The sequence below is a fragment of the Pseudopodoces humilis genome, chromosome 5 (genome assembly GCF_049639895.1).
Source record: "Pseudopodoces humilis isolate 2021_Gansu_Grassland_sample_001 chromosome 5, ASM4963989v1, whole genome shotgun sequence".
NCBI lineage: Eukaryota > Metazoa > Chordata > Aves > Passeriformes > Paridae > Pseudopodoces > Pseudopodoces humilis.
Window position 1 is genome coordinate 8,547,334 of NC_142204.1, and position 18,734 is coordinate 8,566,067.

General features: G+C 39.2%; 1 protein-coding gene across 4 annotated transcripts in view; it reads right to left on the reverse strand.

Moving 5' to 3' along the window:
- LRP6 (LDL receptor related protein 6) overlaps positions 1-18,734 on the reverse strand; it is a 120,038-nt gene that overhangs the window by 36,278 nt on the left and 65,026 nt on the right. For all 4 annotated transcript variants that reach the window (XM_014256065.2, XM_088054798.1, XM_014256064.2 and 1 more), the window contains 2 exons: positions 13,709-14,105; positions 13,056-13,227 (listed from right to left, as the gene is read on the reverse strand). In XM_014256065.2, coding sequence (XP_014111540.2) covers positions 13,056-13,227; positions 13,709-14,105 — 569 coding nt within the window. The remainder of the gene's footprint in view (positions 1-13,055; positions 13,228-13,708; positions 14,106-18,734) is intronic.

An 18,734-nucleotide genomic window follows, 5' to 3' on the forward strand; every position in this document is an offset into this window, starting at 1 on the left:
TCAAGTGATCAAGTGCCTTATGAATGCCAAGTGTTATTATAAAAATATACTATACTGACAGGAGTGAAGAGTCCCATGTTTCAAGAGAAGCTTAAAAATGGTTCAGTGCTGGAATTTTTCAGAAAAAAATCCTTCTGAAATAGTTCTACTTGTTTCAAGGTCATAGCTTAAGTCTACAGTATGTATACCACCCTTCCAAAACAGAAAAAAACCTCCAACCAACCTTAATATAAAAACTTTCTGAAACAATGTGATTCACAAAATCCAAGGTAGCATACTAATCCCTGAAACATTAAAGCATCCTTCCCACCACCCAAGCATGTTCTAAAGAAAATGACTGGAAAAGGAGTGATTTATTAAACCACTGTGTTCAAATCTCTCTCACAGAATTAAGATAGCCATGAACAAATCTATATGGCTTCCCATCCTTCCCATGGCTCAAACCCAAATACTTATGCAATGAGAACCTTCAGGATCAACTGGTTTAGTACCTCAGACTAGACTGATGATAGCTGGTGGCCAGAATATCTTCCCAGATCACGAGAAATGTAAAGGCTAGTTTGGAGCAACTCCTACCCAGGCACATATGAGAAGAGAGGAAAGGAATAGAGAAATGGAACTGAAACACACACCTTTCCCAGGACAGAGTATAATGTACACATTAATAAAATATTTATAAATTCCCTTTTAAAAGTGGAAGAAATGCTATAACCTTCACAATAATTCAGTTTCTCCTTAAAACTATACCTTGTCAAACTTCCCAGCATTTGGCACTTACTCTCAATATATTAAAATGGGAACCAAATCTTTATGTGCACATTTCCTACAGAAAAATCAAAGGGGCTCTCCGTATTTGCTGGATTGTATGAATAAGCTCTGTATTTACTTTTGAAGAAAAGTCATAATTACTTTATGGAATTAGTTTATCAAAACCCTTCAGTCCAGCAGAGTATACAGGATGCTTCCACAAATTCACTAATGTACACGTATCTCAAAAATAGATGACTTGTCTGTGCTGACTTGTTTCCCCCTCCTCCTTAAACTACAGAGTTAAACCATTTGTTTCGAACTAATTAATACATGGCAATTAGTGCTCTGAGCAGACCAAGAAGGTACACAGAATGGAAGGATGTTGAAAAGTGAATCAACTAAAGCCACAAAATAATAAGCAATAAAACATCACCATCACAAAGTAGCATTTTTAGAAATTACATTTTTTGCCTTGTATTTATAAAAGAAAGAAAATTCTCTATTTAAGGGAGTGCTTAACTACTGGCAAAGAAAATTAGTTAGAAGATGTGTGGTGTGAGATGAACATTATTTGGCAAACTTTAAAAGCTGTTCAAATAAGCTTCCCCCTATATTGAAAAGAGTCAGGAAAAAAGAAGGGAGGACTTAAGCATTAAGTATCTGTTTTTCATTAACTTTGGCTTGACACATAAAGGCTATTTTGAAAGGCAGCTTTACATCTCCTAGACAAAACATGCACCTTTCTGAAAGTACTTACATATACCTGCCAATCTGTTCCCACTGCAATTTTACCTGAGCATATCTGTACTATGTTGCCTAATATAAACATCTGCCCACTACTATCATATATATATATATACACACATATATATACGCACACAAACAGTACCAGCCAGCTACCAACTACACACACACACATATACATATTTCCATGGCACTGTGTTGTCTGCACTGACTTTGGCTGCATGTTAGATGGTATCAACAGAATTACTTCCATTGGCTACAGAATCAGGCTGGTGTAAGACAGAAGGGAAGCGGAAAGGGATGTAGGGGTGATATGTACAAGAAGAATAAAGCAAAAAGGAACAGTCACTTATCAACCAGTTTCAAGGGATTTCAGCATCATCATTTTACATACGCAAACTCAGACAACAACCAAGTCCCAGGGCATATTCTGTTCTAGTTTCTTTCCACTTCCCCAGCTCCACATGGATCAGCTCCTCACAGCGAAGCCATCCCCCACAGAATCCCACACACAAGAAACCCACCTTCAGCTGCTACGAAGCCATGTCTCCAGAGGTTTATGCTGCTTTTAACCACAATGTGGTGTGAGTTTCACATTCTGAGGCCATTCTGAATACTGCAAATCACACTGAGAGTATAGGCTACAACAGGAAACAGATGTGGTTTAACCACAAGCACCACCTTTACTGAAAGAGTGAGTAGTTCCATGAAAAAAAAAACAAATAATTTGAAAGTGCAAAAACTAAATGGCCTCAGAAAAAATACCAGATATCCTGCCTGGAGAATAAGGGCTTTATTTATCCTGAAACAATAATGAATGCAAACCTACAGCTTCATGAACATAAAGCTTATTCAAAGTAAGTGAATTACTGCTGAAAATATAGTCACATTTTAAAATGCTGTACTTAGTGATCAGCAGGAACAATAAAATAACAACTTTGAAGCACTACTTCTAATTTAAAGTTACAGACTGGAACACACAGTGACATATTGTAAGGCTCTTTCTTGTTATTAGATACCTTGCATTCAATTCACTTCTAAGTACCAGTAATCACTGTGATAAATAGGCTAATGCAGTGAATTTACCTTTCTGATAATCTGGGATTTGAATGTATGGTAGTTTAAACTTGTCACTTGACTGCTTTAAGTCTAGTTTCATCATTAAATTTATCTCATTTATGAAAATCATGTTCAGGTCTGTTTAGAGCTTGTGCTGGGACCCTAGCAGAACAGTGCAGACTAGCAGTCCCCTCAGGTCCAGTGCACCAAGGTCAGGGCAGAAGAGACTGAGCAGATGTGCACTGGTTTACGTGCATGGCACTGAGGAGATGCTCCTCACAGAAAGCGTCTGTTCCTATCGGGCTTTACTGAGATCCATACCAAACTAAGAGCCCAGTCCTACAAGGTGTCAAGACTGAGATGAAGGTGACAGAGTGCAGACCATTACCTTTCATCTTAACTCATAAGCACAGCTGAATTTTCAGTATAGTACCACAAAATCATAGACCAGCCCAGGCTGGAAAAATCCCTGAAAGATCATCTGGTCCATTTTTTTGGGGTTTTTTTTGTGTGTGTGTGGAAAGAAGCCTAGATGAGATTATACAGCATCCTGTCCAATTACATCCTGAAAACTTCTAGTAAGGGGAGGGACCCCACTACATGCCTCAGTAAAGTATTTCTTTCTTATATTAAAATTAAACCTCTCTCAATGCACCTTGTACCAGTTGCCCCTGTCCTCTCCATGTGGCACCATCCATGTGTTGGGAAAGCCTCCCTCCTCTCTGAGTACTGAAAAAATGTAAGCCTTCTCTTCTCCGTGGAGAAAAGCCCAAACCCCTTCTGCCTTTCCTCACAGGGCGGGTTCTCATCATTCCTTTAGGTGATCTCCACTCTACCTGCATCTCTGTTGAATTCTGGGGACCAGAGCTAGACACAGCTGGGTATGGCCTGACAAGCTCTGAATGATCTATGTCCCCATGGATGCAGCCCAGGATCCTGTTTGCCTTCATTATACAGCAGCACGCTGGCATAATTTGCCCTCAGTATACCTGCATTGGCTTGTCCCAGTCACCTGCTTCCTTTGGCTTGCAGGTGTCTAGGAAAACTCTTTCCAGGGACTGGAATAAGACTAATGGGCCTGTAGCTTCCCAGGTCCTCTTTTGGATATAGTTGTAAATGATCAGGGAGCAGGTTAAATATCTTACATGCTAAGCTCTTTCTCTGGCTGCCAGGAGCAGAGGAAGTCAACAATCAATTAAAATTTATAAACAACAACTGGTAGTACTACCTGCAAAATATATATTACTTATGAGCATGGAATAGGCCTCTGAGAAGGACTGCAAGTTCCCAGCTACACTACAAGATGTTGCTAGAACATTATTTCTTTCACAGACACACATCAGTAAAACAAAAATCCAACCCCCCCTAAAACAAATAACTCTTCCAGTAAAATCCATAAGCTCTTCTAATTTCATACATTTGCATTTAAGCCCTGATTTTTAAAACCAACAGCTTGTTTTTGGACAAATGACAGATACCTTAGCCATTACTGATTCCTGAACTTCAGTATCTTTACCAGCACCAACTTACTGATCCTCAGAGAGGCCAGAAGACCTTACTTAATATGCAGGACCTCAACTGCTCTGCTCAAGTACTACTGCCATCACTGCCCCAGCTCTACAAAATTTTTGTCTGGCACCACAGCTGGAAAGCATCTTCCCCCACTGAATTACAGGAAGGATGCAATTGTAGCATTCATCTATCTTCTGGAAGGATAAGGAATTAGAAAGCCTTCTGACCCTGTGGCAATGCTTTGCATGTCATGTGTCCCACAAGTGCAGAACACACTAGCTTATTGTTTCCTTGGAACACGTTGAAATATACTCTGGATATATATATGGTTTACCTTACAGTATGCACAAAACCCCATTTCTATGATGAAAATGTCACCAAAAAAAAAGGTAAACTCTTCCTGAGCAGATTTAAATTCTTAACTCATTTCAATGATAACTTGGGTTTCTCCCAAGAGTTTAAAACCAGCAGAAAATCACCATAAAGCATTACCATCTTCACAATTTCAACATGGATCATGCTAATACACTAAAGGAATAGATACAACTTAAAGCAATGAGGTAAAATGGGGAATTTCTCATGAGTTTGATCATTAACACTGATCTGCTTAAGATGATTGCAAGGAAGCATTACTGTAGAACACCCTGAAATACTGAATTCAATACAAATATCCCAGACATTCCAGCATGCCACAATGGACAAGGCTTCCATTATACCTGAAATAATTTAGGAATACTCACACTCAAGGCTTAGTTACTTCAGCCCTGATTATCCAGAGGTAAATACCTACATATGCTGTTTGATGCAACAAATAACAACTCAGTTCATGGCAATGCTAATCAGGGATATGACTGTTCATTGTCTACCTAAGTGTACATGAATCTTACTTTACAAGGAAAGTAAAAACCAACACTACATTCATCAGATTTATTTGGTTAGAGAAAAGAAACTTGGGCAGCATCTCAAAAAAAAAAAACTCAAAAAAAAAAAGAATTCAAAATACATTTTTTCTGAGCATGGATAATCTTCCTAAAAGGACTGCCATGAAGATAAAGATGTACAAACAGTATAGAGATTAACTTCATAAATATCCTTTCCATCAGGCTACACACACTCCTGTAAACTCACTTCTTTCACAATAGGACACTTTTCTTAGCTCTCTGATCAACGCCAAAAGCAGAAATGTTTTCTCTGCGATGGAATTTAATTTTGGAAATAAGTGGTTCAGTTTTTAATTAAATGGCTCAAGTCAGGTAAAGTGACAAGTAGGCAAGGAAAAGACTTTAGAACCATTGTGACAATCACATGACATCTCCTAGGTAATCTCATGCAACACAAAAAAAAAACCTGCATTTGTAAAGAACAGGCTAAGACAAAAAAAAAAAATAGCTAAATGATAAATGAGAAGAAATATTTTCACAGGGGAAAAAACAAGAAGCTCCTCTGAAAAGATTCAGTGGTAAAAGAGGTGACTAAATATGCTTTACTATGGAGATGAATTTTGGTATGTAATCCATAGGGTGGAGTGGCAGCAGTCAGGGGAGTGTTCTGCTAGCTGGGCATAGGCTGTGGGGGCAACAAAGGAAACTAACGACTGCATTCCGCAACTTACTATTTAGCAACTAAGACCTCTGGGCAGCTACGCACAACACTTTGCAGAATGCAAACCAGACTAGCCAAGACCAACCTGAAACCTCACAGTGGGTTTAGGGGAACAGTTTTACAGGATTAAGTTCAGCATAACAATTCCTGATGCTCTTGCATTATGGGCAAAAGCCTCTGTGCTCTTCTTTCCCAAGGTTCTTTCTTTCAGTGCCTTGCCCCAGAAACTTATTTTTCATTTGTTCTCCACCTAACCTGATGCTTTCCAGACTCCTTCATAAGTGACTATAATTGATTTTTTTTTATAGAGGGTAAAATGTGGAAAGTTTTCTACTGTTTTATCAAGTCAAATGGTTCAGGGAATACTGCAGTGAGAGACTCAGTCAGTTATGAGATACTTTTCACCTTTGGTGGCAGTAAGCTTTCAAATTGATTCAATTGCTCCTATTCACTAAATCACTTCAATTCCAAGGGTCCTGCATGTCCAAGAGCTTGGTTTTCCACCTTTTTCCACAGACTCTGCCACACTACAAGATCATCCATGGTACCAGAAAAGATATTCAGGTTAAGACTACAAAATTTCACAGCAAAGTAAGAGGTCTGTGTGAAGAAAACAAAATCATTATTGAGAACAACTGGAGGACAGGTGAATATTTCCAAAGAAACTCCAAAGATCAGTACAAGGTTTTGTATAGTAATGCAACTCAGCCTGTGAAAAGGGGAAAAAAACAAAGCCAGAATTTTGAAGAGTAAGGGATAATAGTGGACTGACAAACAGTACCCAGCTGAATCAGAAACACAGACAGCAGCTCAGTATCTCTCAGTATCTCTTCACATTGCTCCCCAGCTTGTCATGAAATAGTTTAAGTATGTCAGACTCAGGTGAGCTGATGGCTCTGGCTGTGTCTGCTTGAGGGATTTCAGTGTTTTCCCTTAGGTAACCGATACTGGCTGCTAGTAGAGGCTTGTTGCTTTCCAGGTGAGACACCTGCGTAAACCAAAATACAATTTCCTAACTCCAGTGTGAAAAATCTGGGAAGCATGTAAGACATATGAATGTAGGTCCAACAGTTATACTCCAATCAGCTGCATGCTGGGCCATGGGGACCATGAGGCTTTCAGAGCTATCAGCAACAAACCAGGACTGCTCATCTTTTAGCAAAGGTTGTAAGAAACATCTCTGAACTCCCAATGTGAGCAGTCCTCACAATATTCTGCCCAAATGTGTCTCAAGTGTGGGTACTTGCCTCTAACACAGCCATTCCAGACTCTCCTTAGAGGTAACAGAAAAAAAGGGGTGCTTTTAGAGTAGGACTCATCTAATCTATTCTAAACATTTACAGTGTGGAAGTGCTGATTTACAACATTTTTAAAAAGGGGACTTAAATAAGGGGACTTTTAATAAGGGAACTTAAATGAGCTGAATGTATCTATATCTCATGAGACAAAACCCGCTAGAGATTTCAGGATGAATTGCAGATCTGTGACACAAGAACCATTTGAAAACTGAATGCCAAAGTCTTCTCCACATAATTTTTAGGGCAGTAATTTCACTTAGAAAAATACCGTGTTTGTTACTCAGATTGGAGAGTCAGGTTACTCTTGGGCAGGAGTACTGGCTCCATCCCCCCAAAATCTTGCCTTGGTAACCTCTTTGCTAGGAACCTCTCCTTGTGCCACAAAGCATGACAGCCTATGGACACCAGATGCCTCAGGACTTCTTGAAGAATTCTTCAGCATAAGTGGCTTGTAATGTAAGGTCTCAATAATCATACTTTTCATATTGAGTTTTGTTTAGGTAGTCTCAATTTATCAAAAGTAATAAAAAGTTAACTTCTAATATTCTTGATTTGAAACTAGCATGGGTATTTTAAATGTTTCTTCTTTTTTATTTTTGCATTAAAACACCTGAGGTTTGACTAGATGATCTCTAGGGATCCCTTCCGACCTTTATAGCTCTATGATTCTGTGAAAAGGTATATCTCTAAGTGACAATTCTGTAGCCCCATGTTCAAAAGCCAAAGCAAAAAAAAAAAGAATTTTTTTTTTATGATTTTTTTTTTAAATAGTAACAAGCTTACAATACCAGTAGGTCCTGAATCAGCGTTGGAGTTTATGACAAGGGACCATTCAAATCCTTGTATCCAGCTCTTTGACAGCCAAAATACCTTACTAATATGTTGTCTGTGGCTGTTATTTGTTTTTTAATATAGTTTTACTATCTTGGTCAGCATCACAATATTTAATTCAAATGAAAATCATACCAAGTATTAACTAATACTCTTTTTTTTTTAAAAAAAAATCTTTACTACTAATTTCAAAAATCTATACTTTTTCTTAATACAAGCTTAGCAGATGCTAAGAAATAGCTGCAAATACCCTGACAAAGTAAGCCTTGAATTTCTGAAACTGCGATGGAGTAGAAGGATCTGTCCCTACCTTCTACAGCACATGTTTTTCGTTGAATGAAATTCCCAAGTGCCACAACTATCCAAAACAAAAGTAAACAGCAAAGTAACTTCAGGTATTTGTTTCAAACACCTTACTTCTCATACCTGCAAAAGTTTAATGCAAGCAGACAAAAGAAGCTGTGTTCAAGAGCTAGGAATATAACGGATTCTGCTTCTCAATTTTCAAACCAGTGTTTCAAGTAGGCTGGATGGGGTAGGATCAGTAATCAGGCTTGCAAATCACAGCATTTTCACAGTACAAAGACTAATGTATGAAACAAAAATTCTCAGTCTGAAAATAAATGGTGTATACTTAGAAAACAGAATTTCTTTATTAGGGTGGCAGTAAAATTGAGGGAGTTGTCATCGGAGGAAAATACAGCCCTGCAATTTCAAGATTAGAATGTGAATTAGAGCATTCTCTAGATGCCAGACTATTAACTCCTAGGTCAAAGACAAAAATGTCCTCTCTGTTCAAGATTTCTGAGCTCTAAAAGTCTTAGCATTATCTGCCTTCTGTTGTCCAGCAAGGCTGAATTCTGAACACTTGTGTGTACTTAAGCTGAAAAACAGCAGGATGTAATACTTTCCATCTTAATCATGAGGATTAGACACAGTAATGCCAGGCACAACTAATAGATTTGGGAATGCACAAACATTTCAAGTTAGAGCTGCACTCAAAAATCACTAGATAATGGTTGGATCTGAGCAGGAGGCAGATCCTTTCTTTACGCTCACCACTAGTAGGTGTTAGTGGGTGTCATCTCTGGCTCTGAGAATGGAGGAGAGGATGAATAAAGAAAAATGAAGCAGAGATTGAAAAACTATGAGAAATCCGCCATATTATCATGACTTCCCCTTAACACACACAGCCACACATGCACGCAACCATTCATAACTGCTTTATCAATACTAGCTTTGCTGACCATTTAAAAATCCAACCTATGCCTTAAAACAGGTAGCATACGTGCCAAGAACACAAATATTCACTAGAGCAGGAAAACACAAGACCAATTCAACAGAGCAGATCATACATTTTTAACCTCATAGCACGGCAGGAAAATGCTTTAAACCTGTAGCAAGTCAATGAGAAATCTTCCCCACTGGTAAGCACAATAGCAGCCATCCATTTCAATAGAAGTTTATCAGCAGTGAAACCTGACCGAGATAAATGACAAAGCTGTTGAGCCACAGCCTGCTTCTGCCTGCTGCAGGCTGCCAGATAAAATGGGAACAAAAGCTCCCTGCTGTACCCCCTACCAGTCTCCATTAACCCCTGCTGATGCTTTATTATCATCTGGGGGCTCCAGAACAGCATAGCATGAATCAGTGGGTAAAATATAAATAATAAAAGCTCATATGTAGCACAAACAAACCAGAAACATGGCTTGTAAGAATGACATTCAGTTTGGCAGCACTGCAATTAAATAACAGTTCTGAGGAATCCCACATGCAAAGGCGAAAAGACTGATAAAAGCACAAAGTATGTAAAATCATGTACGAGAAACTTCTTAAAGGCAATAGAAGCAAGTACACAAATGTATTTCTCCTGCTTTTACCCTCCTTTTCAACTATATACAAACATAAAAGAAGCAAAGCAGGGACCAGGCATTTATTCTGATGCCTTCATGTCCAATTCCAAGTTTCATCTTTGGATCCTTCACAAATGCTTTTCTTTGTTGCACTTATGCCAGTGTCCTTTCTTCAAATATAAGTTTAAAACATTTACTGAAGGCCAAAGCATCTTCTATTACACAGATATAAAAAATAGATGGTGAGGGCATGAAAAGTGCAGCAGATCTCCTCAAGATTCCTGGTTGCCATTGGAGAGGAGGCAGTGTGAGCAAACTTGAAACACTAGTAATATTTTCCTATCACAGATTAAGATGGGGATCTACATTTAGCAAAGGCTACCTGGTTATTTAACACCAGAGGCTCTACCAGTTGAGCTGGCCCTGCCCAATCGCAACATCCAACTGCTGCAGAAGGGGATCAAGTCCTTGTGGTGCCTATGAGGAAAGTGTTCAGGAAGACAGTTTGGATCAGTTCTGCCTCAAGCAAAGGCAAACCCATCAGTGAGATTGTTTTTGCTCAAGGACTGGGGTGCACTTGGTGGGTGATGCAAAGGGATGGGGAAACACAATAGGTGCCTCAGGGGGATTTGTTTTTTGGGTGAAAACAGTGTGTGATGTTGAGCTGTAGAATACTTGTTCCGAATGACACTGCCACTGCATGCCATAATTCCCATGGACAATGAGAATGGACTGCTCCAGATACACAGTCATGAGCTCCTGATGTAATTTGCAACCAGCCAACATCACACCAGTCCTCCTGCCCTGCCCTGGAAGACACCTGGGACAGAGAGAACCCACAGCCATGAACTAAATTAACTCAACAGACATCTTGAGCCATCAGTGGCCATTGACTACAGGAATGAGAGCTCTATTTGTATGTGTATATGTGTGTGTGTGTGTGTGTGTGTGTGTGTGTGTGTGTGTGTGTGTGTGTACTGTTGGAAGGAGTAGGACCTGACATAATGTACATGGTTAAAATAAAGGGTAGGAAATGTCTTGGTTCTGGCCAGAACAGGATTAATTTTTGCAGTAGTCAGTTCTAATTGCAGAAGTCACACTAAACATGTATGCTGATCACTAGTAGGGTCGCTGATTTTGAACCCTTGTTTGCCCCTCTGAAGTGCAGTTAGCAAGCAGCAACATGACATCTAAGGAAGAACATGACAGAATGGCCTCAACACAGGAGAAAAGAGACTGTATGGGCTCTATCCAAAGGTCTACCCATCCCAGTATCCTTTCTCAGAGAGTAATCAACACTTACACTCCCAGAACTGCATAACAAAGGAAATGCATACATAAACTTTTCAAGAAGACTCCTTCCTTCTGCAATTTACAGTTCAGGGACTTGTAGTTCAGAGGCAATTCTATTTGGATTAAATTGCAGTGGAATTCCCTTCCACAAACTTACTCAGTCTTCCTAGTAACACTTGTAAGCTTTTAACATCTACAACCATTTCCATGACTCACCACCATCTGCTTTTATTTGTTCTGCACCCACCACCTCACATTAGTTACAAGGACCAACATCTTCTGTCAAAAAAAGTGTCTCTGTGGGAAGTGTTGGTCACCTTACACAAGATTTTATAGATCTATGCCACATATGCCTAAATGAACACCTTCAGGAATCAAAAAATACAAAGTCATATTCTCAAACAAAACTAAAATCCAAAAGCACTAAAGAAAAACTGTGGGAGAAATTCTCTGTTGCTTTAAAGGTTTTAGCCATACTGTTTCAAGATTTACTGCAAGTTGATAAGAGTTAACAAATGTTAACTTTTTATGAAGTGTAGCAGCAGTAATATCATAACTCTAACACTTGGAGACTGATAAGAAAAAATAACTAGTAATTCTGAAATCTTAGTGATAAATCTTTTCTGATGCCCTGCATAGATGTTACATGACAACCTGGAACAAACTCATTTTGCTGGCTTACACTGATTTAAGAACAATGAAATGGAAATTGTCCCAAAAACCTTTGTGCCAAATCAGATATCTTCTGTCCTGCCACAGACACTGTAATGTTGGCATAAGCATTCTGTGATGTGTTCTAGCCAGTTTGACAGAATTGCAGCAGTGAGCTCATGCCTGATCTAGATGAAAATTTCTGCCATAAACTGATCCAGCACTGAACAGAATCATTATTAATGAATAAGGAATCTCAGTGTTCTGGCAAACATGAGGGTGAAGAATGCCTAACTTTCCTTTCGCAAAATACATTCAAGGCTGAGACAGTATCAGGGCTGAAGTGCTCAATCTGTTATAAATATACCTCTATGCATCACTATTTTCTCCTCTTTTCTAAGAGCTGGTGTAATAGTAGGTGAATTACAGACTATAAATCTTGTTTTCAGGACAAAGAAAACTCTGCTCCCTGAGGCTCTCTAAGGAGTGCTTCAAAACAACTCACCTTGCAGGACTGGAGTTACTTTGGCTCTAAAGGAGAACAAACAATTATGCGACCTTCCAGCACATGACTATGACTCCACCTTGACTTATTTATAGTTATAAATAAGTAAAAACAGCTCTGTAAGTCTAGAACAAGATTGTGCCTAATATGGTAAGTGCTAAAAGTTATCTGCAATGGCTAGGAATCAACAAGGAAAGCTGAAATTCATTAAAGGCGACAAATCTACCAGGATATAGCAAAGGCAGACCTGTGTACCAGGTATCAGACAAGTCTTCTAATTCCAACAAAAGCTTTTGACAGCAAACTGATCAAATGCTAAACAATACTATTTTCTCAAAAACTGACAGATAATAAATGTCAAATTTGTTTCATAACTGTTACACAACAAAAGAAATGCAAGACTTGCAAAGTGGGAGAGAAGAAAAAGTGCCCTTCTTTAAAATTAAAAGTTTCATCTGGACATGTCAGAAAAAAAGGAAAATTTATACTCTTGCTAAAACTCTAATAAAAGAAGAGAGATACGAAGTATTAAGGATTTTTGGAAGTACAAATAATTTTATGTGAAGTAAGATTTATTTCTTTAAAATATGTTTTACTAGGCTCTAAACTGAGCAGTGCAAAGAATGAAAGATTTTTTTTTTTAAATGACATTCATTAATCCCAGTAAAAAGCTTTTTCCCCTGATGACCTAAGAATTGACTTATTTAACAAGTCCTTATCACAGATTGTTACAAAGACAGCTCTACTACATGGATATAATTTCTATTTTACACAAAAAATGAGGGAAGAATAGCAAGTAACTTGCCCAAAGGCTAAGAAGAACAGAGTTGTTTCTTAAAGCACAACTCAACCACCATCCCATCATCCTTTCTGTCTGTATCAGAATATGAACACTTAGAAAAGCAAAACTACATTCTATAACTTCACAGAATAAAACATGCAGGTACAATTACAAACCTCTATTTTGTCTGTTTTTGCATCTCCCCAGTATATTTTGCTTTCTGCATAATCCAGTGCCAACCCATTTGGCCAGCCAAGTGAGGTGTTCACCAGCACAATTCTGTCTGAGCCATCCAATGCTGCCCTCTCAATCTTTGGGATTTCTCCCCAGTCAGTCCAGTACATATACCTGCAAAGGAAACAAAACCTTATTAATCCAGACCTCCAATATTCTTATAGCTTCTTTTGGACTACTCTTCCCAAAACCACACAGCATGCAGAAAGTTACATTTCTAAACCAAAAATATTTCCTTACATAGGTAAGGATGCCCAAACCATTCAGAAAGAATTGGCATGTAAACACACAAAATTACTGTTTCAGTCTGCTCAGCAAGACAATATAACCAGTGCTACTAGCTAGAATAAACAAGCTGATTCACGCAGTCCACAAAAATATTTTTAAAAATAATAAAACATAGACACATAAGGTGACTACCCAGGTGGTAAAAACAGCAGTGGTGCTTGTGCCTTGGAGCCTTAACTATCAGAGAATCCCAGTATTTTCATTTAGAAAGCTCAGAAGTTTATCACTGCATCCCATTATCTACATAGAAGCAGACAGAGGTATCTTTGCATGATTAGTATTTAAAAAAATGCCAACAGCTCCTCACCCAACCATGGGATCCAGCACAATAGCTCTGGGTTCTTCCAGGTCTTCTGATATCAAGATTTTCCTCATGGTCCCATTAAGCCTCGTGACTTCAATGCGGTCCGTGCCGGTGTCCGTCCAGTACAGGTTCCGGGCCACCCAGTCCACAGCGATGCCATCGGGATGTGCAATCTGAGCGGTGACCACGAATTGGCTGCCTGAGCCATCAAGGAAGGAGCGGCGGATGGCCCTCACTTCGTCATCTGTCCAGTAGATGTATCCTTCCAGTGGATCAAAGTCAATGGCGATGGCGTGGCGGATGTCCTCCAGTGGAAGCACAATGTCCGTGAAGTCAGGGGTGTCCAAGGAAATGCGCCTCAGGTCCGTCCGGCGGGCCAGGAGCAGCAGGGCAGTGGCACCTGCAGGAACAGAACAAACACAAATGCCTTGCAAACACTGTGCAAGAAGCCTGGAAATAGAGAATCTGAGTCTGTCCTTTTTCAACAACATGGTTTAGCTACCTTGATTTCACAGGACCTAAAAAAACTGCTGTGTACCAGCAGAGAATTCCACCCCAAGGCTTCAGATGTGAAACTGGTCGCAATGTCTCTGCTTATTCTTTTGCAGAACTAGTCAGATGTACTTACAGAGAAAATTCAGTGGTCATTTCCTTTCCCAGAATGTATCATGTTGCACATATTCTCTATCCACATCATTCCCTCTAAATTACTGAAACAGATATGCAGCAACTATGCTGCTATTTTATGCAAATCAACAAGATGGTCTGCAACCTCTTAGATGAGAAACCAATTATTTAGATAATTTACTGACTGTTGCTGCCGTTGGTGAGAGGACAACCATGACAAACAAGCTGTATGTTTCAATAACGCCTGATACATGGAAAAAATGTAACACAGAACCTTAGGAGTAAACCTCTTTTGAGAAACTCTTATTGGAGGAGTCAGATTTGGGAACAGACCACTGTGCAATGACCATACAGAGCAGGAGGGCTGTCACCTTCTCCCATATTTGTTAACAAACTTATTGAATACATGAAGATAAATAACAGTGTCTTATAAAGTAACTTTGAGCCAAAGTACACAGAAGTCTTGGTGGCTTTTGGGTCAAAAGTCAGAACCACAATAAATAACTAAGATCAGCTTGCACCGTAGTTGTTTTCACACGGACAACACAGTATGTTTAATGGCAGTATCAATGACAGTTGCACTTATTGTCTAATCTAATTAATTTTCATTTAATTTTCTATTCTATGTCACCAGTTTTCAAGGCAATGAAGGATAAACAACCACCACACCCCATTCTAATTAAACTGGCTTATCAGTTTGGAGTCTTAGGGAGATAAGAGCAGCTCAGGCCTGAGGGAAGCCTGAGCTAAGGTGAAAAATGCATGCATAATTGCCGGGAAAGTGTGGTGCAATGGCTCTCCTCAAAGAGTGAGAGGACAGGCTTTGGCAGGGGCTGATGGGGGATGAGGGGGAGAGTGGGGAAGGCTTAGGTAAACAAATGCATGAACATGCAGTGAAAATGAGCAATCGACAAGCCACATTGTGTCCATGATTTTGATGTGTAACAACTATAAACAAGAGCTAGAAGACTGAAAGAGTTACAACTGAAGTAAGTTGGTGAGGAAAGAAGAATTCTGGTGTCTGATGCCAAATTTGTTTTTTAAAAAAGGACAGTAATTGATGTCGGTGCTAGCTGAAACCTCATTGCATGCCAAAGCTTGGAAAGATGCCAAAGCAGCCATTGCATCATTTACAGCAAGTTTAATGTGTTAAAATCCTCTAAGACACTTTCAGAGTGCTGCAAGAAACAGCACCTTTCAGCAACTGAAGCTGAGGATATTATTAGAAGTGTTTCTGATTGGTAGTCCAGAAAGGACTAAGATCAGCTTTGGGATCCTCTGCCCCAAACCACCTTGTACTCAGAAATACATACATACACTACTCAACTGATCTTCTACTGAGTAACTCTTACGCATTAATTAATGAGGAGGAGGGAACCTGTAATTACATGCCTATGTATCCTTCAAAATACTGTAAAGCTGTGATATAGCCAATGGAAAAAAAGCCTGTTAGAAACGTTGTTTTTCAAAAATTACAGAAGCAATTAATCTTAACACAGCAGTCTCTATGTACATCTGTATTTGTTGCTACTAAATAAAACAAAAAATTCAGCATCGAGATTCAAGCAGACAGATGCATTATGTTCATAGAAAGTCTTAGTACATAACTAGTCCCTACAATTTAGGTTCAAGGAAGAAACCCCTTTCTACATTTTCTTAGCAACTTCACAGTCATTTATCCAACCTGTCTTTTAAACATATCAAAAACCCCAAACAATGATACCTTTTTTTGCATTAACAAGTAAGCCAAAGGTTGAGCAAATGCCCTAACCTCTGAGTTCAAAACATATATATTGTCTATCATATATAGAAAAAGTGTAAGGCATTATTTAAAAATAATTTGTGTGTTCTGGCTGAAGTTGACAGTCATTTCAAAGAACCAGTGCCAGATCTACAGAAAGACTCAGTTCAGTATAACCATGCCTTTGCTGGAACTCACCCTTAAAATTGACCAATTGACCTTCCCATTCTTCCCAAAGAGGACCCATTTCAACAGCTTCAGTATCCTGCTTTCAGCCTGAAACACTGTTGTTTAGTCAAACAACCCACTGTGTTTAAGCTTTAATTCAGTATTGGGAAATGACTGGCTTTCAGCTAACTCGTGTTGTACTCTGGAACCCTGAGCTAAGAATTTCATGGTCTTTATCTGGGGGCTTGGCCAGCATTCCAATCCCTCCATCAAACACCAGCCCTCAGCCCTCCAAACAGGCAATAAAAAGTTTAAAGCTTACTTCAGAGCTATTACCCAAACATTTGCAAACCAACACCTCAGCTACATAGTTAGATCAGCAGCCATTCCTCTCGGGAAAAAGAAACCGAGCAGCAGAGAAGCACCACACCTCCAGGCAGGCTGAGGGAAAGATCACTCTAAATACCTTCAAGCTTGTCCTGACAATAGCAGAAATAACAAATGCAAGAGCTGGGCGTATTTTATAGACTGATCCCATTACCGCCTTGAGAACAGTCAGGGAAAAGAACCCCAGGTGGTCTCAAAAGTGTGTCAAACACCAGCTGTGTGAAGTTTACCTGGTTAGGCACTGATCACCACTCAGAAGATGCTTAAGGTACTCAAGGGTGCCAGGACATGACAAAATCAATTTTGTTCACTTCTGCTCCAAAGACCAGTTATGAAGCCAAAGCTAAGATGACAGCAGGATCTCCAAACCTCTTGCCTTACCTCTCTAAGAAAAATCAAGCCTCTAATGATGAGCATGAGGAAGAGAATATCACAAGTACAGGATTGTATTTCAAAAAAAGAAAAAGACAATGCAGGCTGCATACAAACATAACTTTATTTTTGGCTTTTTAAAAACTTCTATCAGCACTTATTAGGAGAATTGGAACAAGTCACAAACATATAGAACACCTCAAACCTCAGCTGGCTTAGATCCTTCAAAAGGCACATGGAGGCTGCAGCTGGAACTCTGACCTTGCACGCATATGCGGGCCTGAGGCGGTTTTCCTTCTGCTTCCAAACCATTCAATTTGTGGACTAAGCTCAAGATTCTTTTTAAAAGTGCCTCAAGTCACAGGCTATTCAAGACAGTTAACAATTATTTGAAAGCCAAGTCCCTCACTTGTCTAAATATGGACATATAAGCCTTACTCCAGACTCTTAGTTTTGAGAGATTTAGCCTACTTTTATTAAGCACTTTGAAAGCTGGGATTACAAGCTCACAGACAGTGCATTACATTAGTACTGGAACTAATACTTGCCTCAAAAATTCACTATTAAAATTCTAAATAATTTAAATCTATGTGCTAGCTGAAGTCAAGGGAAGGAGGAGAAAAGGGGAAGCAGAGCAAGCATGAAGATACATGCAACAGCACAGCTTTAAGTCCAATGCCCTTCTAACCTTTACAATTAATTACATCTTCTCAATGATATACAGGCCTCAGTCATTTGTAAGTTATTGAACTTTAAAACCATCAGTGGTTGCTGAGCTACACAGACACGTGGCTCAGGAATGCATGCAAAAGAAATACTAGACCTAAGATGTGTATAATGCATTTCCTGTATCTGAGAAATCACAATTATTAATACATCCCAAATAGAATTACTTCATATTTGACCAAAACATTTAATTCCTAAACATTTTTTTTAAATTTTTTTAAAGTCACTATTGTGAAAGAGTCCCTGATACGACAATACAAACAAGAGTTTTTCATGTAAGCTCAACCTTAAAACTACAAGGGCAAAAGAACATGCATCTGAAATTAATCATATATTTCTTCTTTCCTTTAAAAGAAATTAAAGAATGAAGGTGTGAAAATAACATCCTGATCTGTGCCGTCAAATCGGGATCCTGGCTATTCCTGACAAAGGAAATTAGGCAGTGGACAGCCCTAAATTGCAAAAGGAAGTGCAAAATTTTTGTTCCTGCTTCCCCTACCAGGGAAATAGGATGTGAGTATACATAGGCAAAATAAAGACTTTTTTCCTGGAAAAGAACAGGCTGGCCAAAGCAAGGCTAAAATCAAGTGTAAAGCACTGCTTTTTCTTTATGAGGCAACTTGCACCTCCTCGCTCAGCTAAAGTCACCACTGGTTTTCTCAGTTTAAACCACGTTTCACTATTGGTGGGAGCAACTGCAGGACACAAGTAAAACTCCTTACAGGCAAAGACAGAAGCTGAGCACATGGACAGAGATCTTCAAGGACTATTAAGAATGTAACTCCAATGATAAACTCACTTATATAAGAAAATTCAGGTTTGTCTTACAACTATTGAAAGGTCATTTAGATGTAGCACTGCCAAACTCAGAACAGCAGCACACACAATACTGAAAAAGAGAAGTTCCAGTATGTTGTGCGGAAGAACAATACATTACCAAGAATATGACACAAGGTGGTAAAAGCTCTCTGGCAGAAGACCTGGGTCCTGCCTGGGTACTGAGAAAGG